This window comes from Oncorhynchus mykiss, chromosome Y (assembly GCF_013265735.2).
Source record: "Oncorhynchus mykiss isolate Arlee chromosome Y, USDA_OmykA_1.1, whole genome shotgun sequence".
NCBI classification, from domain to species: domain Eukaryota; kingdom Metazoa; phylum Chordata; class Actinopteri; order Salmoniformes; family Salmonidae; genus Oncorhynchus; species Oncorhynchus mykiss.
Genome location: NC_048593.1, coordinates 29,637,494 through 29,662,438, shown reverse-complemented (window position 1 = coordinate 29,662,438; position 24,945 = coordinate 29,637,494). Strand labels below are relative to the sequence as shown.

The window sequence follows — 24,945 nt, the reverse complement described above, 5'->3', positions numbered from 1 at the left end:
AACAGCAATTTGTATGGTATTCTTTTCGAGACCAGTTTTTTTGGTTGCTTATCTGATCAAGTTCAGAAATGTTATTACTATTTTTAGATCAGTGTTACTGAAACTTTTACTGTCAATATTTCTTACCAAAACAAATTAAGAGCTTTGAATAAAAGGGGACTTGGGAATCAAAGACAACATTAAACACTCCTATCACCAAAAATATTTGTGCATGTAATTTAATTTATTTTTTCTTCAAAAAACAAAACAAAGTCAGAATTGTCCAGATCTTGCCGTTGCTTATTTCAAAAGAAAAGAAAAAAACTAACATGCTTTCACTGTCAATATGCAAAAACATGAACCAGTGTTTCAGTCAAACCATCCTTCAACGATTAAACAGAGAGCAACACAAGTATGCTCATAAATGAATTCCTGAAAAAGTGCTACTTACTGTGGTTTTACTTCAGGCTTTCATTTGTGTGAAGTTTGAAAATGAGGTGATTTGTAGTAGCTAGCTTCTTAATCCGCATGCACTGCTCCACAACTCAAGGTACATTGCAGATAAATGTTGCTTTAGCATTACAACGTTAAGGCATCGCTTCAACAACTCTTAAAACAAACACAAGATAACATGGGGCAATCACAAATGTAAATCTTAAAACCGTTTCCTGTAAACTCAGATGTAAAAATAACAGTGCAACATCTTATAGATGTCAAAGCCATGTGGTGTCAAATGGTTTAAAATGGTATTCATTAATTTAGCGACAAGTTCATTTAACTAAATGCAGGGGCAAACTGTCAGAGAGTTGGAGATAAGTACAAGCATTAGTTATACATTTATGAAGGGATAGTAATTATAAAAAGTGGTTATTTGACAGAGCAAAATTGAAATATAAAGTGCAGGAAAACAAAGTAACTCATCCCCAAGGCTTCTGTACAGCCAAAGATATTAATCATAGGAAAGGTCAGGATTACGGATCTACACAGTTGGGTGAAACAACCCCATGGATGACTGCAGCAAAGTATGTCTTACTAATTGTTAAGCATCCATAGGTCTCTGAATTGTGACTCGTATAAAATAACCAGGTGTTTCAATGTATGACTTTGCTTAACTGCCTCATGTGCAGTGTTCCCATATGAAGTGAAATTTAATGTGAGACCAGAAGTAAATAGATGTTTGGGAAAACGTTATAAAATGGAAAAAACAAAACCTTATCTACAGGAAAGAATCGCACCATTCACGCAGACAGCCATAGCAATCACCCTGCTGTTTGACATTGGCCCCGCATGAGTCTTTCAGCCAGTCCCGGAATAGTTCCTCATCCTTCTTCAGCACCAGGAACTGACCCAGGACCACGTAAGCCTGTAGATGTATACAAATGAGAACGGAGTAGGAAAAGTGAAAAAGAACATGAATGACAATACACCAACTTAAAACACTAGGTAAAAGTTGCACAACTGCATTGTCCTCTTCACTTTGCTGTAGTTACTATGACATGACTAAAATGTAGAAATTCACAAAACAAAGTTCCATTATGAAAGTTCTAACAAAGTTAAGTAAACTCTGCATCACCTTGTCGAAGCCCTTCTCCTCCAGTCTCTTGCCAAGCACCTCTCCAATGCCAGCAAGTGCATTGACTGGCTTCTCTCCCATGGGTTCTGCCACAAACTCTTTGTGTTTCTGGGATGTTGACGACATGGCTGCTTTCAGTCAGTGAACACCTTAAGTACCTTCACACAGGACACTGAATAGAAAATGAAGCAATTTACTAAAATGTTTGGTTATTATTTCACGTTTTTTTATTTGAAAACGTTGGAGGCAGAGGCACACAATTTATCTACACCAATATGGTGTAACCATAGAAAGAGGAAACAATCATATTTGGTGTAGCTGTATCCAACAGGATACATCAGGTAAACATGATTCACAGTAGTGTCACAATTTGTTTAGAACACACAGTATTTGGGACTGGAGTGCCCTATGACCAAAGTGACATTATCAACTAAAAAAAACTGAAACCAAAATATTTAGATATAGATAAGATGTTTTATTTACTTTCATAATATGCGTATGTGAGATACTTGTCATTAGGATGTCTTTTTTTGGACTATACTGTGAGCAGTTTTCCTTTCTTCTCTAGGGAAAAGTCACTTGGGGCCCAGAGAGGGGAGAGGTCAGGCTTGTCTTTTACATGTCTGTTAATATGCAGATTATCAGAAAAGGAGAAGTCAGAATTGAACTTTTTCTTCATATGTGAATATATCTGTAAACCATGTGATGGGGAGATGTCGTGGAAAATTGCAAGATTATGTTATAGTGCTTGTAAGATTATTTTATAATCTTTGTATTGCATTAGAATGGTTGTTTTAGTCGACAGAATATAATCGGTTGACTATTGTGTGTTCAGTGTTCCACTGAGGATGGGTCTCTATGAGATAGCACTGATAGAGGAGATTTAAGATGTCTTCGGCCAATAAAGCCTAAAGAGCATTCCAGATAGTGAGGTAATGTTTTGGTACTATGAAGTACTATGAGACCAAACTGAACGATAATTTATAGCTAATGCTATCTGGCTATGGGATACTCCTTTCTTAAGTAAAAGGCCCTTTGTGAAGAGTTCCTGAGATCTGTGGTTTGTCATGTAAGTTGAGAGGGGTGGATCTTTGCTATAAAAGATCAGTTGCCATTATGTTGGGACTCTCAAAATTAATTTAGACACACTGAATTGATCTGAGAGTCAAAAGGGCTATGGTGTAGCTCATTTGATTAAAGATTAAGTTTAAAATATAACTCTTGACTTGTGTGGTTTGTAAACTCTCCTCATTTAGTAATACAGGAAATTACCACGACACACCACCCAGAGAGAACGATCTCTACGTGTTTTGTTGGAGCATGTGTCGTTAATGATAGGATCGAAAGAAAGGGAGTGCTGCTCTTGGATCAACCTTCTCCATTCAAATCTTACCTTAACATTATTTCATAATACTGATGACAGATCAGCTCCTAGAGGGTTATCTACCACCTACCGTTGTAAATATTGAAGCGGCTTATTTAAATGCTTACCCAATGCACCGAATCGGCACATCTTTTTATACGCCGCTTGTTTGTATCAATTGCAAAGACATTGGCAACTTAGTGTTTGTGGTCAACTTTGTTTAAGTTATCTATCGCTGTCAGAGATACAAATAAACCATGTAATTATATGTTCAGTTCCACCACCACATCAAAACATTTGTTTGAGTTTATTTTTGTGCAGTATTAAAGCTAATTTCCTGCAATTTTATACATTTTACCATGACATATTAATATGATAGTGAGAATGACTAACATCAAGATGGGTGGGGGGGGCCTGGAGGTCCGGACCCCTGGGCATGTGCCCGGTCAGTACTTGGCAATGATTACTACAAGTTTAGATAGCTGGCTAGACTAACTGCTAATCCAACAATTGTTAGCTGACATGGATAATTGAGTGACTGTCAGTGACTGACATGAGAGAAACTGGTGATGCACAACCAAATTTTGAGACCCAGACAGAGTTCCTAGCAGGATCTCATAGCGGCCGGGGGCCCTAAATGCATCAGCATGCTTCAGTTCGACTGGCGGCTAGGCAAACTGAAAGAGTAAACTCACATGCTACCTAAAAAGATATTTGCTTGAAAAATAAAAACAATTGTCAATATTACTCCAGGACAGTAGAGGGCGAAGAGCTGGTAATAGCCATATATGGCCAAACAAGAAAGACGTGTGGGAGAATTTTTAAAAAAGTGTACAGAGACGCTTGACTGGTGACAAAATTAAACATGTGTGAATTGCCCGGGATCTACTAGATTTATGTACCTAGCAATACATATGAATAGGTGAGATACGGAGACAGAAGATGCCTGCTACAGGTTCACAGTGGTGGATGTAGGGGCATAAGGCCTAGAGAGCTATGGTGGAGTGTTTCAAGAGTTCTTTTTGGGTACAAATTGCCACCGAAGACCCTCAATTTACCACCAGCTGTCTTGTCAGGTACCACAATGCCAAGTCCTTGTTTTCCTTTGTAGACGCAGCTTTCCCCCTACATGAGAACCTCATGCACCCTTAAAATGTTGGAATCCATTTAACTTAGTTTATGGTTCCTGGAAATGTGTATTTTTTTTCTATACTGAACAAAAATGAACGCAACAATTAACAATTTTACTGACTTTACTGTTAAAAAAAAAATCAGTTAATTGAAAAACTACAGGCGGAAATACTCCTGTTCCATCAGCTGTCCAGGTGGCTGGCCTCAGACGATGTGTCAAGGGGCTGCAGCTCTTTTCTCCCTTCTCACACCCCTGCTGCTGCTCTGAGGCATCAGTGAGGAGCAAGCCAGTGGAATAGGTATTGGAGGTGAGCCCAGGATAGAGCTTCCCGGGTCCTGCATGGAGATGGCTTCTAATTTTACACTGCAGCTTAGTGCAGGGGCCAATGAAAAGTCTGTCCCCAGTACTGAGGTAGTGCTTGGGCGCAGAGAACAAAACCAGGTGCTGTCTCCATTCACTGATGTTTGAGCCTTGTCAAAGAAAGAAAAAATTCAGTACATAAACCAAACCAAAATTAACAATGAACCTAATATCATTAACAGAGACTACAATTGATCATATGTTGCAAAGGTTTGAGCTAAGTAGGCCTGGCCTAGCTACTCAACTCTGCTCAAACATAAGAAACATGGACTTGCTGGACCTTGCTAACTTTAACTTGTGTTACCAATGTGGGAAGCGTATGATTTTTTTTAATGACAAATTGTTTGATCAAAAGTAGTAAATATCTTTAGTTTAGTTGGTTGGCTTGCTTTCTCTGCACACGTACAGTATGCAGCTAAGCTAGCTAGCCACTAGCCAGCCAAGTAGCTAGCTATTGTTAGCTACTTTTTCATCGACTACAATATAAAATACAACATACCTCATTCTTTGGTGAAGACGGCATGTTGCTTTCAGTCTTCTCATGCTCCACGTGCCAAACAAGCCAACAGCAACATTTCTGGAGTAGCCTTTCTTCTGGAATCTCCACTGCAGCCCTTTCTTTTCTTTGTCTTGACGAATTTGTCGCGGACCCTACCCCACTTTTTCAAACTAGTGGTTGGGTCGGACTCCAGCGTCTCCGCAATCTCCCAACACGAATAGGCATTTATATAATGCGTGGCTAGAATCGCAATGTGAGGTACAGAAGTACCTTCCTCGGTCGAATCGATGCTCGAAGTTGTCATTCACCATGTTGAATTCACAGAGTTTCATCTACACACAATACCCATAATGGCAAAACTTTTTTCTTGCTTTAGGAATGCTTGCAAATTTATAAAAATAAAAACAGAAATACCTTAAGTATTTACACCCTTTGCTATGACACTCAAAGTGAGCTCAGGTGCACCCTGTTTCCATTGATCATCCTTGATCGTTTCTACAACTTGAGGCACCTGTTGTTTGGACATGATTTGCAAAGGCACACACGTCTATATAAGGTCCCACAGTTGACAGTGTACATCAGAGCAAAAACCAAGCCATGAAGTCGAAGGAATTGTCTGTAGAGCTCCGAGACAGGATTGTGCAGAGGCACAGATCTGGAGAAGGGTATCAAAAACAATTCTGCAGCATTGAAGGTCCCCAAGAACACAGTGGCCTCCTTTCTTACATGGAAGAAATCTAGAACCGCCAAGACTCTTCCTAGAGCTGGCCACCCAGCCAAACTGATCAATCGGGGAACGTCACCTACCTGACCAAGGCCAAAGAACCCGATGGTCACTGGCAGAGCTCCAGAGTTCCTCTGTGGAGATGGAACCTTCCAGAAGGACAACATCTGCAGCACCCCACCAATCAGGCCTTTATGGTAGAGTGGCCAGACGGAAGCCACTCCTCAGGGAAACGCACATGACAGCCCACGTAGAGTTTGCCAAAAGGCACTTAAAGGACTCTCAGACCATGAAGAATAAGGTTCTCTGGTCTGACGAAACCAAGATTGAATTATTTGGCCTGAATGCTAACTGTCACATCTGGAGGAAACCTGGCACCATCCCTACGTTGTAGCTTTCGTGACAGCATCATGCTGTGGGAATGTTTTTCAGCGGCAGGGACTGGGAGACTAGTCAGGATCAGGTAAAAGATGAACGGAGCAAAGTACAGAGAGAACCTTGATGAAAACCTGCCCCAGAGTGCTCAGGACCTCAGACTGTAGCAAAGGTTCACCTTCCAACAGGACAATGACCCTAAGCACACAGCCAAGACAATGCAGGAGTAGCTCCGGGACAAGTGTCAATGTCCTCAAGTGGCCTAGCCAGAGCCCGGACTTGAACATCTCTGGAGACACTTGAAAATAGCTGTGCAGCGACATTCCCCATCCAACCTGACAGAGCTTGAGAGGCTCTGCAGAGAAGAATGGGAGAAACTCACCAAATACATACCCAATGCGGCTCAAGGCTGTAATTGCTGCCAAATGTGCTTCAAAGTGCTGAGTAAAGGGTCTGAATACTTATGTAAACGTTGTTTTATTTAACTTCTTTGGAAGTTTGGATGAATGAGGTGCCGAAAGTAAACTGCCTGTTACTCAGGCCCAGAAGCTAGGATATGCATATAATTGGTAGTATTGGATAGAAAACACTAAGAGTTTCCAAAACTGTTAAAATAATGTCTGAGTATAACAGAACTGATATGGCTGGCGAAAAGCAAGGACAATCCATCCAGAAAAAATAAAAATTCAGTCTTGAATGCTATGGCTATCAATGGGAATATAAAAAGGAAGACCTCCAAGATTGCAGTTCCTAGGGCTTCCACTAGATGTCAAGTCTTTAGAAAGAGTTTCAGGCATTTTTTTTTTTAAATGAAGAATTTAGAATTTGTAGTTTTAGTAAGTGGCTCCCATTTTGGCTGTAGTGTTTGTTGCGTGTTCCGGTGAGTGCGAGTACTTCGTTATTTATCTCCGGTATTATCCGTCTTAAATTTGATTGTTTATTTACATATTAGGGTACCTGAGGATTGATTAGGAAAGTTGTTTGATATGTTTGGAAGAAGTTTATTGGTAACTTACGGGATTCATTTGTTTGCATTTTGAACGAGGGAAACTGGTGGAGTACTGAGTCTAGCGCACCAATGAAACTGACTTTTTTGGGATATAAAGGACTTGATCGAACAAAATGACCATTTGTTATGTAGCTGGGACCCTTGTGATTGCAAACAGATTTAGATCTTCAAAGGTAAGTGATTTATTTTATCACTATTTCTGACTTTCGAGGCACCTCTGCTTGGTTGAAAAATGTATAATGCTTGTGTGTGCGGGGATCGCTGTCCTCAGATAATCGCATGGTGTGCTTTTGCCGTAAAACCATTTTGAAATCTGACAAGGTGGCTGGATTAACAAGAAGTTAAACTTTTAAATGATGTATGACACTTGTATTTTCATGAATGTTTAATATTATGATTTCTGTCATTTGAATTTCTCGCTCTGCAATTTCACAGGATGTTGTCGAGGTGAGACGCTAGCGTCCCAATGATCCGTAAATTAAGAAATTAGCACACAAAAAATAACCTGTTTTTGCTGTGCCATTATGGGATATTGTGTGGAGGTTGAGGCGTCAGCATGTTTCAGCTGAACTGAACGAGTGTGCTCGCATACTCCCATAAAACCTTCAATTGAAAAACTAGGGGGAAAAGCAGCAATAGTACCGTTTATTCATTGAAATCCTGTAGCCAGTATACACTAACTCAAAAGTTACAATTAATCTAAGATACTTCAAAATTAATGACATGAGTTTTTTTTTGCAGAGGATCTTTTTCATGCAATTTTACATCTAAGATGGAGTATTTCTCCCAAAAAAGTCATGAAGAGTCAACTCTCATTGAATGACTGACTTAAGAATCCCTACTGTTGACTAATCCCTGATGAAGAGGTGTAGGCTTAAGCTTACCCCAAGAAAAGTGCCCGAACACAATATATGCACAAACTCCTCCGAACTGTTTTGGCTAGAAGACGTTGATCGTGGAGAAGATAGGAACTGATTTAGTTTGAAACGGCAAGTGAGTCGGGTGTAGCTAATAGTACCGAAAGTGAGAATGAATGGCGAACAAAAAAGGAACACAAGAAGTAAATCTGTGGTGGAAAATTGGAAACCATTCGACTAGTTTAGTCTGAGTAATGGTTTTGGATCAATGCTACTTGGGAAATCTGGAATGTGTTGGAGGAAAGTGTAGTCGGTGAGAGTCACAAGTGGTATTTTTTTTATGTGTGTCCGCAGAGCAGAAGTGTTAAGACTCAAAGATATCGGAGTGGAATGTTTCCTGTATGGATCTTTCGTAGCTGGGCACCTATCAAGGGGGCTATTTGGGGTGGCACAAGGAAACAAGGCAGAGGATATTGCTAAAGACATTGATGGAGTGGTTGGTGCACGTCAACTGACCTGTATGGTGGATGGAGAAAAGACATTCACCTCTTCCATGCTAATGGACTTTGATGAAGAGTCTCTCCCTTCTCATATAATGTTAGGATTCATGAGATACGCTGTAAGAGCTTTTGTGCACAAGCCCCTTCAGCAACATAATTGTAGAATATTTGGTCATGTGTTGAGTGTGTGCAGAAGGGAAGAGTATTGTATGCCAGATGAAGTGAAACGCTGCAACTGTGAAGGTGAACATGCACCTAAATTCCTGGAGTGCCCTATTAGGGTGAAGGAGAACGAGGTGGCAAGGGTAAGGAGTATCCAACATGTTTCTTATCTGGAGACAGTGAAAAGATTGGAAGGAACAAGTGACAGGGAAGAAACAATGATAGTAGAGCCACCACAACCAGTGAAGGGATCTCACCAACGGAGGGATAGTGAAATACTACGTTAAAAATGTTAAGTTCATTATTTATCGCAATGGTCATAAACTGTACAGCCCAAGCGGAGAATAAGACATTTGGAATCATTGAATGATGCATGAGGTTTTTGGGGCCTTCGTGATTTCACAGCCGAGGCTGTGCAAAAGATCCTGTTGGTGAATGTGCTGCCGTAGGGATGTATTTGGGAGTGGACTGTGATTGAATAAGTGGGATGGGGTTTTGTATGATGTCGTTGTCCCCCTTTCCCGCAATGTTTTTTTGAGTTGGTGGCGGTAATGCACTATTAACATTGAATGCCAACCGCCTTTAAACCCGACTGTTCTGACTCGGAAACATGAGGACGCTTTTAAGCAACAGCTTATGCCTGGAACCGGCCCTGCTCCTTCAATCCAATATTGTGCTGTTTAGCGGAGATCTGTACATAATGTGGCGCAGGAAGGCAACAAAAAATCTAATGACAGCTGTTCTACGAGTGGTCTGAAACAAGCGTTAGATTCCGAGCGTTTAAGTGCAACGTTAAAAACACCGGGCCCAGGATCAATATCTAATTAAACGCATGCACAGCTATATTGCTAGTTTGCTAAATAGTCAGCATGGGCACATTTTTTAAAGTCTGAAACTGCGCGCCAAACAAAAAGAGTTAGCTAGCTAACATTAGCTAAATAGCAAGAACAACACAGGCAGCTAGCACAGCTAGCTAACAAATGGGTGTGATAAAAACAGTCCGAAATAACTAGCTTCGCAAATGTTTGGATCACAATTTAGATCGAAACTCGCATGGCTATTACATGTTTACTCACGTAAAACGGATTGTGTGCCAACTAGCTACCTAACGTTAACCTGCACCGCGGTCTCCTCCTGTGCCACCAATTTGAGATTTAGATCAAGCGTAGACGTTTACAACATTAAAACAATAGCATACTTGTTTTTTATCGTTTCTCTTGAACAAAGCAAGATCAAGGTTGATGTATTACCTTGTTTCTGAAGGTATACGGGTTGTGCCCGTTTCCAACCACGAAGACGGTGGCTACCTCACTGGTTGTGTATGAGATCAATGTACGTTTTCACAAATTCCAATATCACTTCCTTATCCGTCCGTTGTGCTATTTCCGCTTCCGTTACTTCTTGTTATAGTTCATGAAGTTTAATTTAAAAAATATTTCATAAATGTTCATTTTCCACTTTCCCATATTGTATAATGTAAATATACTTATAATAATCATTTAGAAAATAAATCTCAACCTTTTGCCTTTTGGGGAGCATACTTGGTAATTCACAAACGTCCTCCAGCGGGCTATTTTTCGAGGTTTTCTCCATTTTCACGGATGTTCCTACTTTTTTTTTTTTTCCTCTTTCTTTTAATTAAAAAAAAAAAAACATGTTTTTTTTTTATTAACAACAAATCAATACATAAATCACATGAGGGAACACAAGCATACATAGATTACAAACAATAGACAATCGAGCTAGGGGGTACAATATCACATTACAATTACACAAGGACTTTAAGGGACATGCATATACTTACAATTCTAACAGCTTTTTTGTCAGTAGAGCATTTAACCGTCTTAAAATACAGTTCAATTTCTTTTTGTAGGGTACGAAAATGTGGTTTTCTGTTTGTGAATTTACATTTGTGTATATGAAATTTGGCCAAAAGAATAATGAAATTAATTACATAAAAAAAATTCCGCTTATTTCTCTTGTATGTAAAGAATCCAAACAGTATATCTCTCCACAATAGTGTAAAATCTTCATAAATGTGTTCAATTATAAACCTACTGATGTCTTGCCACAGTTTTCTTACATGCATACAATGCCAAAAAAGATGCAAAACTGTTTCTGGGTGGTCATTACAAAAGGAGCAATTTGAGTTGATGTTTTCCTTAAACTTCTTCATATAGTGGTTGGCAGGATAATATTTATGAATAATTTTAAAGGAAACTTCCTTAATTTTGTTAACAAGTAGGTATGTGTGTGGCAACATCCAAACTTTTTTCCAACAGATATTATCAATAAATCCATTCCAATAAGGCATGACATACAACATCCTGCTGAAACAAGGATCGTATCGCTCTGTTGTTGAATGGACCAAAAGAGAAACAAATCTTTCCTACTGATGAGTCAACAGGGTCAACAGAAGGTAGGCTCTGAGGGTCAGGTCTTGACACGTTCCTGAATAACAGAGCAACACCTGAGGGAATGGCATCTAAAACAATTGCAAAATCTTTAGGTGTTACAGGGACCTTGTAAAGTGATAAGAATTCTTTATAACTGAGTAAAAGACCCTCTGCATTTACCAGTTGGCTCACCAATAGGATATTATTTCGGAACCAATATTCTAAAAACAGAGAGGTATTTTTATACAATATATCCCGATTATTCCATATATAATATCTGTGTGGAGAAAAATTGTGTTTATAAATTAAGGACCATGACAAGAAAACCTGCCGATGAAAAGCAGAAAGTTTCACTGGAACTTTGTCAATATTATAATTGCAAAACAACATGAAGTTAAGGCCACCAAAAGTAGAGAAGACATGATGAGGAATAAAATTCCAGATAGAAGTGGGTCTTCTTAGGAATTGTTTTATACAATTGATCTTGAAAGTATTATTTAAAGTAGTAAAGTCCAGAAAATTCAGTCCACCATTCTCATAAGTGTTCATTACAACAGTTTTCCTAATGTAATGTGTACGGTTTCTCCAAGAAAGTCGAAAAGCATCTGGTCTATCTCCTTGCTTATTTTACTGTCAAGATATAAAGATAGAGCACCATATGTTAGTCTAGAGATACCTTCAGCCTTGGTTATTAGGACTCTACCTTTTAAAGATAAGTCCCTCTGTAGCCATTTAATTAGTTTCTTCTGTGTTTTTTTAATAAGAGGGTTAAAATGTAGTAAGCCTCTAGACTTCTGATCCTTTGTAATGGTTATGCCTAAATATGTAAGTTCTTCTTTTACTGGAATATCATAATATGAAGGTGTCACACAATCTTTGACAGCTATGAGTTCACATTTCTTAATGTTAAGATATAGACCAGACGCTTTGGAAAAGGATTGTATCACATTGATCGATATGGGAATTTGGTTAGCGTCTTTCAGAAAAAGTGTAGTATCGTCAGCCAGCTGGCTTATAATCATTTCTTTACCAGCTATGGAAATACCTTGTACAGGACTATTATTTAAAGAATTTGCAAGAAGTTGGGTGATTAATAAAAACAGGTACGGAGAGATAGGACAACCTTGTCTAATTCCTCTCTTTAACTCAAATCTAGGTGAGGTGCCATATTTCAATTTGATAGAGCTGTTACCATTTGCATAGAGAGTCTTAATAGCCTTACAGAAAAAATCCCCAAAGCCAAGTCTCTCAAGGGAGTGGAAGAGAAACTGATGCTCTACTGTGTCAAATGCTTTATAAAAATCTAAAAATAATATGAAGCTATCCTCAGTTATTAGGTCTGAGTAGTCAAGTACGTCTAATACTAGTCTGACATTGTTAGAAATACGTCTGTTCCTCATGAAGCCAGACTGTGTTTCATCAATGATTGCATCCAGGACTTCTTTAATTATTTTTGCAAGTAGTAAGGCTAATATCTTATAGTCATTATTAAGAAGACAAATTGGACGCCAGTTATCGATGAGCAGCACTTCTTTTTTAGGCTTAGGTATCAGTGTTATTAACCCCTGACTCATTGTAGGAGGGAGAACATTGTTTTTAATACTCTCTAAAAAGACTTCAAATAGGAAGGGAGCTACTTGTTCAGAAAATAATTTGTAAAATTCTGACGTAAATTCCATCAACACCTGGTGATTTATTGTTCTTTAGATGTTTGATAGACTCTATAATCTCTTCAACTTTGATGGGTTCATCACACTGTTTAGATTCTATATCACTGATAGAGTGAACATTATTCAGTGAGTTAAAAAACACATCTGTGGATTCCTGACAATACGTTGAGCTATACAATTTTCTGTAAAAATTGCTACAGTATTTAGCGATTAATTTTTGGTCATCTGTAATAACACCATCAATGTTTAACTTATGGATAGTGTTATTTTTAGAGTGAAATTTCTCAAGTCTAAATAAATAGGATGAATTCTGTTCTCCCTCCTCAATCCTTTTTTTTCCTAGATCTAATAAAGGCTCCTTCTGCTTTTAATTTATATATATTATCCAGTTTATTTTGTAACTCAATTAGTTCCATCTTCTCCTCCCCCAAGAGGTCAGCTGGGGACCTCTGAGAAAGGGAAGTTATCTTAATGATCACCTTTTCCTCCTCAGCTCTTCTGGTCTTAGCAAGATTACTACCACATTTTCTAAGATATTTAGACACCTCAAATTTAAAGAGCTCCCAGTTCTTGCAATAAGATTTTTCTTCACAAGCCCTTTCCCAAAAGTGTGAGAGCAGATCTTTAACCTCAAATTTAACTATATCATTATTTAATAATGAGCTATTTAGCTTCCAGTAGGATGCTCTACCAAGGTTCGTATCAGGGGTAAATATTTTGATATCAATGTAAATAGTCCTATAGTCTGTGAGGGGAGTAGTACAAATATTTGTAGTAACACACTCACTATCAATACATTTGGATATAAGCCAAAAATCTATTCTGGATTGTCTGGAGCCTGTTTTGTTAGTCCAAGTGAATGATCTTTCGGCCGGAAACCTCTCTCTCCATATATCAAGATCAAACTTTTCCATAAAAAGTATTAAACCCAAATTCTGATTGGTTGGCCTACCTGGGGGCCATCTATCAGTTGAATTATCTATTGTAATGTTAAAGTCCCCTCCTATCAATAATAACGAATTGGGAAATTTAGATAACCAATGAAGTATGTGTTTCTCTATAGATTCAAGCAACTCATCATTCTCATGTTTGGTGTTGTGCCCGTAGAAGTTTACAGTAATGAGCGTAATGTCATTGTAACTGATCACAAGACAAATAAAGTGACCAAAGGGGTCACATTCCGAGTGTAGAACATTACCACCAAAGGTATTTTTCATTGTAGTGACACCGGCGGAGCGTTCAGATCCATGAGAGAGCCAAATATCGTTGCCCCACTGGAGGTCACAGTGGGGCAACGATATTTGGCTCTCCCATGGATCTGAACGCTCCGCCGGATGTTCCTACTTCTTCAGATTATATATATTTTTTGACGAAAATGAAAACGTGTCAGTTTGTCACTACCACGAGGTTGGAGTAATAACATGTTCAACTGGTTAAGATATTGGCTCGAATCTAGGTTGTGCCTTTAGATTTCGAGAAAATTAACAACTAAAGAATAATGTTTCAGTTCTCCAACCCCAAACGCCACCCGGTCTGTTTCACGATGCTGCGCTTCTGGGTTTAGACTGTGGATACACTTTTACCCCTCCGACACTACATAGTAATTGCGTCTTTTAGTAGGTAGAAACTCCGCCATGGTTCATTGGACAAAGTCTATGAGGAAAATTAATGGCGGTTTTGGATAAACACCGAAAATAAGGTCTGTGGTAAACACAGGTTTAGGAGATCTTAGACGTTTTGTTATTTGAGATAATCTTCATCAGCAAATGGTCACTTTGTGAATTTTGAACAATTTAAGTAATAATAAAAACAAATCACAAAGGCTTCATAATTCATAAAGGTCATGTTACCTGGTATCTCATAGAACAAAAAGCATAATATCTCCTAACCTCAGACCATATTTTAGGCGTTTATTCCAAAACCGTATTATGTCCCCACTCATTTTGCGCATAGGGATGGCTGAACAAACCGGAGACAATTTATTTTCGGGTTTTAGGACTATAAACTGGCGAGCTCTATCGCCATCAGCTGCCAGCGTTGCGTGATGTTCAACCGCAGTATCCAAGCTCAATAATCACTGAGGTTCAGTAGAGGCCCTCAGTGGTGGTGTCATAATACCCATAAAACCTAGCGGTCAAACAGGGAAATGGTTCCAATTGTTTTTCAACCATTACTTTTGCCCAAAAGTGGACACCCCTTCAAATCAGGGGATTCAGATATTTCAGCCACACTCGTTGCTGACAGATGTATAAAATTGAGTGCACCGCCATGCAATCTCCATAGACAAACATTGTCAGTATAACAGCTCGTACTGAAGAGCTCAGGGACTTTCAACATGGCACCGTTGTTGGAAAGGTATGTCACCTTTCCAACAAGTCAGTTCATCAAATGTATGCCCTGCTAGAGCTGCCCCGGTCAACTGTAGGTGTTGTTAATGTGAAGTGGAAATGTCTAGGAGCAACAACAGCTCAGCCGCGAAGTGGTAGGCCACACAAGCTCACAGAACGGAACCATCGAGTCCTGAAGCGTGTAGCGTGTAAAAGTTGTCTGTCCTTGGTTGCAACACTCAGAGTTCAGAACTGCCTCACAAAGCAACGTCAGCAAAATAACTGTTTTTTGGGAGCTTAATGAAATGTGTTTCCATGGCAGAGCAGCCGCACACAAGCCTAAGATCACCATGCGCAATGCCAAGCGACGGCTGTGTAAAGCTCGCCCCCATTGGACTCTAGAGCATTGGAAATGTGTTCTCTGGAATGATGAATCTCACTTCAACATCTGGCAGTACAACACTACCTGCCTGAATGCATACTGTAAAGTTAGGTGGAGGAGGAATAATGGTCTGGGACTGTTTTTCATGGTTCAGGCAGAACCAGTGTCGGGAAATCTTACCGCTACAGCATACAATGACATTCTGAACAATTCTGTGCTTCCAACTTTGTGGCAACAGTTTGGGGAAGGCCCTTTCCTGTTTCAGCATGACAATGCCCCATGCACAAAGCGAGGTCCACACAAAAATGGTTTGTCGAGATCCGTGTGGAAGAACTTGACTGGCCCTCACAAAACCTCCATAAAAAAGCCAGACTATGGTTTGCAACTGCACATGGGGACAAAGATCATACTTTTTGGAGAAATGTCCTCTAGTCTGATGAAACAAAAATAGAACTGTTTGGCCATAATGACCATTATATTAGGAGGAAAAAGGAGGAGGCTTGCAAGCCGTACCGTGAAGCACAGGAGTGGCAGCATCATGTTGTGGGGGTGCTTTGCTGCAGGAAGGACTGGTGCACATCACAAAATACAGTTTAAGTCAGAAGTTTACCTATACCGTAGCCAAATAAAGCATTGAGTTGACTTTATAATAGTTTATTCCTTAAAGGGTGCGTTCGTAAATCCGCTCTGGCGATCTACTCCGACTCCAGAGCACTCGTCTGTGTGCCAGAGCGCAGAAATACTGATGAATTTACAAACGCTCTACACACGTTGAATATGGCCGGTGTCAGTAAACGTCGGTAAAAGTGTATAATTAAATTGTTTCCAGCAGCAGTTACAGTCACCAATGCTCTGGATAACTTAAACAGCCTAATCATCTCTGCTAGGGCGAGTAAAATGGCACCGCTTGGTTTGCTTAATATAAGGAATTTTAAGTGATTTTTACTTTTGATACTTAAGTATATATTTTGCAATTACATGTACTCTTGATACTTAATTAAGTATATTTAAAACCAAATACTTTGACTTATTCAAGTAGTATTTTACCGGGTGACTTTCACTTCAGTAATTTTCTATTCAGGGATCTACTTTTACTCAAGTATGATAATTGGGTACTTTTTCCACCACTGGGTTCTCTCATGTGTCTGGAAGTAGCTAGGAAGCTAGCCAACGTTAACTGGCTAACTTGGGCGCTTGACTGCCGTTGTGAGGTCAGAACGCTATCAACCCTACTCCCCAGGCAGAGCGTCCAGTGTGCGCTCCGAACGCTCCGAGAGCCGAACGCTCTGAATTTACGTAAACCCAGAGCACGCTCCAGATTGAGTTTACAAACACAACCAATGTCATTAAATAAAACTAAGTAATATACACAACTGAAATAATTGTATTTTATAGTAATTTCCTATTTGGACCTGTCAGAGACAATGCAATACATTGGCAATTGAATGTTCACTATTTGGGGATTTTGAAGCTCAAAACATGTCATTTCATAATGCATGTGTACAAAAATAAAAATAACTGAAAAACGTGATTTTTTTAAAAGAATCTAACCAAATGCAAACTCAAAAAGCACTAATCGCTCAGCACTACTAGTCAGGTATGTACCTTCAACTGCAAGCATTCACATGCTGCAAACATCTGTAAAGAAACCAGACAAAGTCATGTCAAATCTTTAATGTATGTAAATAACAAATTATAATCATTGTAGACATAAATCCTGGGTCAAAAGCAACAACGACTTTCTTTACACACACAACAGTAATAGGCCGCTACTTGATTTTATTCAATAAGGAAAATAAACTTATCAGTTTGTCTGTATGTGTGTCTGTGTAATGGTGCACGGCACACATCCTCACTGGTCAGATCCCTCCTCAACCACATTTATTTGGTGATGTTGTTTCTGGGGAAAGAGGAGGATTACAGATAAAGCATATTAAGAGTGAAACAGACAGTGTGACGAATAACTAGGTACATACTCAGTCCACATTCTCCTTAAAATTGAAAACATTGAAAGGAAATACCCTGAGCTGTTACTTGCAACCCTGCTCTGTGTAATCCACAGATGGGAAACTGATGGGGTGGGGCCACAAAAAAAAGGGGGAAAGGGGGATACATTTAGCCCAATCAGAACTCATGAGGGACCGCAGTGGCTCGTGGGTCTGCGTTCCCACACACAGTCAGCCAGCCTTTTGGGGAGCCCCAAGTGACATTTTGTTGTAAAAAGTTGTTTTAGAGTTAATTTCCTGCACGTTTACACATTTTGCCATGGGCGGAGAGAAAGGTTTGCAGTTTTTAATATAACTGAGTGGGGGTGACTAACAGAATCAACAGGGGCCCGCCGGTTGGTCATTTTACCATGAGTACTACAAAATTCAGATAACTGGCCGCTAGACTAATTTAACAATTTAAAAAATATTTTCTGACACGGGCAAATTGAGTATCAGTCAGTGACTGACAGAGAAACTGCTGATGCACAACCAAATTTCAAAATTGCACCTTGTGTATTCTACTATTCATATTTTCAACAGTAAGTTGAGACCCAGACTGAGTTCCGACAAAAAGGGGGATGCCAGTTGCCCATCCAAGGTTTAATCAATCACAAAAAGTGGCACTTTAATTAGACTAGAAATACATACAAGACAGGGTGAAAGAAAAAATAAAGAGGTTTATAAAATACTCACGCATTCATGCTCTTCCCACTCCCACTCAGCACAATGTAGGGGGTTTTCTGTGACTTCTGTTTCTCCTGAAGCAAAGCGACAGTTCCCAGAGGGGTATCACTACTGCTCATCTTCTTCAGCAGCTGATAAGAGACACGTGGGGGGAGAGGTTTTTAAATACATACTCGGTCAAACCACTGACTAGACTGGAAGCTTGCTAGGTCATATCCTCAAGGACTCAAATTGGGCAAGCCCTGCAACATTAATTTTCTAGTAAGGCCTGGAAATAAAGTGTCATTCAATTGAAAGCCATATGTGATGAAAAGTAATTAGATAAAAAAATAAAGTTCAGATTTCAGTTAAAATAAATAATAATCTTTGAGTGAGCTTAGTTAAGACATACCGCTTCCTCTTCCAGCTTTTTCATCCTCCTCTCAGTCTTCATCTTGCCAGACCCCTTCCCATGGAACCGATGTGAGAGCTGCCGGAAAGCCTAGAGAAAGAATAGGGCTAGCGTGAAATATTCTCAATGAGCACCATTTACCTAGATTAAAAACAGCAATTGACACATTTGACAAAAATCATCATTCTACATGTCAATGATTTTAAGGGAATTTTAAATAACAATGTACCTCTTTGGGAGTGAGCTTCCGTCCAGATTCATCCACATACTCAATCTTGACATCTGGCTTGTAGGCGTCCTTCTCCTTGAAGTCCTGGGTGAAGCCTCTATATTCCTCCCTCCGACTGTACTTGTCATCTATCGTCCTAGAGTTGGAGAAACAAGGACAGAGTATTCCATGGAGGCTAACGGGTTTTCATACATTACACATGAGCAACCCAGGCTTTGAGCCCCAAAAGAAAAGTAAATTACTAAATACATGCCATTTTATTTATGTTGTAACTTTTGCAATGTGTTTGAGAAAGTGGTGATTATTTAACTAGCATATAAGCACAAAAAGTAAAGGTAGCTCACATCTTGTCCTCAATGCTGTAGTTATCATTGGGCAGGGCACCGGTAGGCGCACGGACACGGGATATCTTCTGCATTTGAGTGTCCAAGAGACCTAAGGGAGAGAAGAAGAGTATATGAGAGCATGAATGAAACTATGGAGATAGGAGACGAGAGGAATAAATAAAAAAACACTACGGTCCTTTTCTAAACAAATACTGTCAAAGTGGGGACGTCTACCCCCAATCTCTTACCCTTATTCTTACAGAGCGCCAAGGCAGCAGCCAGCCCAGAGTTGACAATGGGTTCTTCATCCAGGATGGTGGTCGAGGCTGTGGCAAACTACAAGATAGAAGTAAGAGGCAAGTCAAGCACACCCAGCGGACACGTTTTCACTTCAGTAGTTCAGGGGGAAAAAGCTTTGCGTATTCTTATGGGCCATGGTATGTTATTCTCTATATTACCTACTAGAGGACTCCAAAATGAGCACTACTGGTAAATGCATGGGAATATGCATGAGACTACAAGGCAGTAGGATGACTCACATCAGGCTGCTTCTGCTCCTCATCCACGTTGACGATGCTCCAGCCAACATTCTCATCCCCGTCGGAGTCTGAACCGCCAGCGCCATCTCTCTCCGCCTCCTGCTCGAAATCCTACAACAGAAGAATACAGTTTATACAAGAGACAAACCAGTGTTCAAGTGCAAACACACAGAGCTCATGGTTATTTCAATTCTCCTTACTGAGCACATTAGAATTGCTTCCTTGTTCATGAGGTGGTCATGTGCCAATTCTAATGAGGTACATTTTTTAAAATGAACAGTTAGCTATAGCCTGTCTCTTGCACTGTACCCACCATGATGTCCTCCTGGTCCTCTCGGTTTCCCGACAGGCCGTAGGTGGGGATGTCACCCAGAGTTCTGCAGAACTCAGAGGTGGCATTGAACACAATGTTCAGGTTGTTCTTGTCTTCATCGTCACTGTCGTCCCCTCTTGCAAGCCCTCGGACCTGCTCTGCCACCTGAGGGCCAAGAGTGAGAACCATGTTTAAACATTTATTGGTGATTAAATATCACAACAGATTTGTTAGTAATCCACTCAATATTGCGGTTTTCCATTGTCAAAGGAAATATCCTATCCAGTATAATGATCTTTGGCCACAGTGATATTCTAGCATCGTAAAGAGGAACAGCTCTGAACAGAATGCTCACACCTTTTCCCCAGAGTTTTTGAGCAGCTGTTTCTGTTTGAGTTTTCGTTGTTTCTCCAGCTGCTTTTGCAGCTCCTGCTCTGCCTCGTCCTCCTCCAGCACAGCCGGATCAGGGGGGGTGAAGTTCTCTGAAGGAAAAATAAAGAGTAAGTGTTGTCATAATATTGAAGTAAACCAGGCATGAGTGAACCAGACATGTACTTAGCTCATCACTAAACCACTAACAGATGTCTCTCTCACCATCGTCACTGATGTCCATGTCCGCCATCCTGATGTCATCTGACTGTTGGGGTACATCTAGTCCCGGTATGATGACACGCTCCTTCACCCCTTCCTGGCCCTCCTCATCCAATTGCTTGCGACCCCGACCCCGAGCCCTGAAGAAGAGAGAAAGAGTCAGACAAAAAAAAAAAAAAAGGCTACTCTGTCATTCATATTGAAGCTGATGGGAGCAGAACCTGGAGCCAAAGTCGGTGTTGCGTGTGTCGTCTAATTGGAGCTCATCAGGCAATGCCTTCTCCTTCTTCCTGATCTTCCTGACGCGCTGCTTGGTCTTCTTAAAGCCCACCTATAATAACAAAATAAGTAAGAACCTGTCTGTGAATAATGACAACAATTAACGATAACTCAGTGTGTGAACAATTTTCCAAAAACACACACACAGACTTAATATTCAAAAGAAAACACATTCAAGCAGTACATCTGAGACAAGAGCATATATATATATATATATATACAAAGGACAGCTTCCAAGGCCCTCTCCAGAGCACCCCCTACCCACAGCCCTCACCATCTCCTGGGGTGTGTAGTACTCTGAGGCAATAGCGAGAACAGGCATCTCCAGGGACTGGGCCTGGTTCCTCAGGGTCTCCCTGATGGCCTGGAGCTCCCGTTCCCGTTCCCCCTCAGCACAGCCCCCTTTGCTCAGCCGGAAACTCTTCTTCTTCTCTCCATCAATCTCCTCATCATACTTGCCCAGCACAGTACGCGGCTTGAACTGCAGAGGTGAACATTGGACAGTGAGATTGAATTAAGCGGTGAGTGTGACATAGAAGTATTTCAGAAATAATGAAAAACAAAGTTGACACTTCATGCCTTACCCTAACCATGTCATCCACACTCTCTCGTCCTTACCGTAACCATGTCATCCACACTCTCTCGTCCTTACCGTAACCATGTCATCCACACTCTCGTCCTCTTCATAGGCTTTGTAATCAGGCTTTTTCTTCTTCAACTCCACATTCTTCTCAGCATTTTCTTTATCCACCAGACCCACATTTACAAGAACATCGCCCCCCTCTTCATCAAGCACACCTGAAAGACACACAAAAGGGCAATGAGTGGGTGGGCATGTACCACTATGTTTATGATGTAGGTCTGGCTTAAGCATGGTCTTCATTAATATATTTGTGTGTTATTGGTAACATTTCAACCTGCTCTCACCTTTGTCTTGCAGTGTGAGAATGACAGTCTCCCCTTCATTAAATGACTCCATCTTGTGCTGGACAGTGAGACCCTTTAGGTCCCGGGAGCTGTAAGCGACCTATAACAAAGACACGCAGAAGAACATAAGACCTAGAGGCATTCTCTCACATCAGATCACTTAACGACTCAGTCTGCACAGAATCAAGACATAAAGTGCCTCCCTTAGGGGTAGTGACTTCACAGGGGGGGACTGGCATATTGCCTGAATGCTGTTTATATCTAGCTTGCAATCACACACACACCAGTAATTTAAGCAGTTGAGATATTCATCACACGAGAGCAGATTTTACCTTCTTGGTCTGTCCAAACTCCTCCTCCACCAGATTGCTCACACCAAACTCCTCATCCATCTCCTGCAGAAGCTTGGCCTATAGGGAAAGAAAGAAAATAAAGGAACCAATTAAAAACTGAGTACAAAATAACATCATGACTAATACACACAAACAGCTCCTTTCATCTCACAGCCCTCATCCTTCCCCTATGGTTCCCACCCTACTCACTCTCTTCTCTGCCAGTTCTTTCTCTTTGGACATCTTCCGGCTCCTCTCAACCCAGGCAACAGTGTCATCCAGCCAGTCTTCTTCTGCTAAGGTCTTCACTTTCCTGAAAATCACAGCAGGAGAGGAAGAGAAAAATAAAATTAATTGGATCACTAACTACTATAGTCCAAGTTGGTGTACGTACAGCCTTCCTGCCGTTAGATCTTACCCCAGTTTCTTATTGAGGAGCCTCTTTTCCTTCAGAGCTGCCAGTTTCTCCCTCATCTCTTTCTGCTGTTTAATGTACACTGGGTTGATCGTCTCTGCAACAATTGGCTGCTCCTTCGTGCCGAGCTCTGGGGCAGCAGACAGGGAGGGGTGAGTCAGTAAAATTACAAATCAGCAAGTCTCACATGACCTTACTACTACAAACATGGTCATCTAGTTCTAGTCAGACAAGTAACATGGCTCAAGTTTGTCTCACCTTTAGTGGTGTCAGTCATTTCCAGAGGCTTCAGACCAAGCTTGGCCCTCAGCTTGCTGTTAGAAAGAAAACCGGGGAAGAGTTATTCAGAATTCACCATCATGAGTGCTCCTTCATTCAATGTCTGTGTCTTTCTCTTACTTTGTCTCTTCAATGGTAAGCGAGGCATCTCCACTTGCAGACTGTGGTGCAATTTCTAGAGGAAAATAACAATTGAAGTTAACACAGGAGAAAACCTGGCACCTTCGATGTCATATATGCAATAGGTCAGACTATATTTAAGCAATAAGGCCAGAGGGGGTGTGGTATATGGCCAATATACCACAGTTAAAGGCTGTTCTTAAGCACGACAATGTGGAGTGCCTGGATACAGCCCTTAGGCGTGGTATACTGGCCATATACCACAACCCCCCGAGGTGCATTATTGCCATTATAAAGTGGTTACCAACATAATTAGCAAAAATATGTTTTGTCATACCCATGGTATACATTCTGATATACCACGGCTGTCTGCCAATCATCATTCAGGACTCGAACCACCTAGTTTATAATTGAGTGTATTGCGCACTGATAGGACGTAGTTATGAATGTTTGTACGTGGAAATCTGCATGACTGATGTATTTACCTGTGCCCTCACATCCGGGCTCCACTTTTTCTTTCTTTACCCGAGGCTCCCCAGTACTCCTCTCCCCTTTACTGCGACCGTCTCTCTCGGAACCACGTACACTCCTTTCCTTCGATCTGGACCGTTTCCTTTTCTCCCGCTCTCGGTTGCCATCTCGTTCCTTGTCCCTCTCCCGGTCCTTATGACGGTGTTTTTTGTGTTCGCGGTGACCACGTTCTTCGGCATCCTTATCTTTATCACGGCCCTTTTCCTTGTGTTTTTTCGACGAACCCATCTTCCTTGTTATGTTCTGTAAAATTGCTTTCTAACTAGTTTTAAAAAAATACTACTAACTTTACCTGTCCGTATGCAACAGCTAACGTTTATATTCGCTAGCTAAGCTAACGTGCCAGCGATTGTTGAGTCAGTAGACGATGAAGATATATTTTTTAAGTTATCTGGCTAGAGGAAAAACGTAAAACTATAGTCGAAAACATTGCTCGTAAAACCCCATCTCAGGGCAAGCTGCAACAAATTATTTAAGCAAGTGTTTACTTACGTGTGAACAAAAACACAAATCGCACTGGAAACGAGTGGACGACTTCAGAATTACCTTTTTAGATTTATTTCCGGGGTCAAATGAAACGTCACTTCAGAACAAAGACTTTTTGTTGTTGAATGAACTATGTGAGAAAACCGACTCCTGATACTTCCATCTGAAGTACACGAAGTGATTTCGTTTCCCCTAGGTTGTGTTGATGAATAAGTCAATTTGCAGGTAATATTTTTGAGTTATATTTGTGGTTTTGATGATAGCCCACTGTTGTGAAAATACCAACTTCACACTGTGACATTTTGTTTGACACAGTGAAGTAGAGTGAACTAGGCCAATGTTTTGTTGAAAATAAAAATAGAAGAGATTTTTTATTTATTTTTTTTTTCATTTGCAAGTCTCATGATATATGATAGTGTGTCATACAAAATCTATGACTGTTATTAAAAGGTTGTATTTTTGAGAATAGCCAGCACAATGGCACAATGGTATGGTTAAATTGTAAAAAGCCTATAACAACTACTTCTCAATTTCACATGAATAAATATGTTTCTATCTACATGTAAAATACAATTATTTATTTATTTGAACATCAAGCAAAAAATTCAACTGACAGTTGAATTGATTTTATTGGAATTGGAATGAAACAGACTTAAAATGTCTTGATGACATGTTCTGAGTAAATTAACTAACTTAAGCATCGAGGGTTGAAGCTATGGTCACTGCCCTAATGGCAGTGGTGGAAAAAGAGCCCAATTGTCAAAAAAAATAAAAAAAAACATTAATAGAAAATGACTCAAATAAAAGTGCAAGTCACACAGTAAAATACTACTTGAATAAGTCTAAAAATATTTGGTTTTAAATATACTTAAGTATCAAAAGTACATGTAATTGCTCAAATATACTTAATTATCAAAAGTATAAATATTCTCAAATTCCTTATATTAGGCAAACCAGGCGGCATGATTTTCTTGTTTTTTTAAATGTACAGATAGCCAGGGGCTTACTACAACACTCAGACAATATTTACAAACAAAGCATTTGTATTTAGTGAGTCCGCCAGATCAGAAACAGTAGGGATGATCAGGGATGTTCTTTTGATAAGTGCATGAATTGAACCATTTTCCTGTCCTGCTAAGAATAAAAAATGTAACGAGTACTTTTAGGTGTCAAGGAAAACATGGAATAAAAAGTACATTATTTTCTT

At 40.1% G+C, this 24,945-nt stretch overlaps 2 protein-coding genes across 2 annotated transcripts; both read right to left on the bottom strand.

The window, feature by feature from the left end:
* Positions 1-202: 202 nt before the first annotated feature.
* Positions 203-9,921, bottom strand: LOC110509970 (barrier-to-autointegration factor). Its single transcript, XM_021591219.2, has 3 exons — positions 9,784-9,921; positions 1,553-1,724; positions 203-1,342 (listed from the first exon to the last, which is right to left on the bottom strand). The coding sequence occupies exons 2-3, from the start codon at positions 1,676-1,678 to the stop codon at positions 1,196-1,198; spliced, it is 273 nt and encodes a 90-aa protein (XP_021446894.1). The 5' UTR covers positions 1,679-1,724; positions 9,784-9,921; the 3' UTR covers positions 203-1,195.
* Positions 9,922-16,967: 7,046 nt separating this feature from the next.
* On the bottom strand, positions 16,968-23,871 carry LOC110509969 (U4/U6.U5 tri-snRNP-associated protein 1). The gene is made up of 20 exons (XM_021591218.2): positions 23,207-23,871; positions 22,722-22,776; positions 22,581-22,636; positions 22,326-22,452; positions 22,118-22,220; positions 21,908-21,985; positions 21,576-21,675; positions 21,301-21,446; positions 20,923-21,129; positions 20,591-20,700; positions 20,373-20,509; positions 20,136-20,260; positions 19,779-19,943; positions 19,466-19,576; positions 19,175-19,262; positions 18,945-19,035; positions 18,601-18,736; positions 18,372-18,461; positions 17,990-18,111; positions 16,968-17,208 (listed from the first exon to the last, which is right to left on the bottom strand). The coding sequence occupies exons 1-20, from the start codon at positions 23,478-23,480 to the stop codon at positions 17,190-17,192; spliced, it is 2,340 nt and encodes a 779-aa protein (XP_021446893.1). The 5' UTR covers positions 23,481-23,871; the 3' UTR covers positions 16,968-17,189.
* Positions 23,872-24,945: the final 1,074 nt, after the last annotated feature.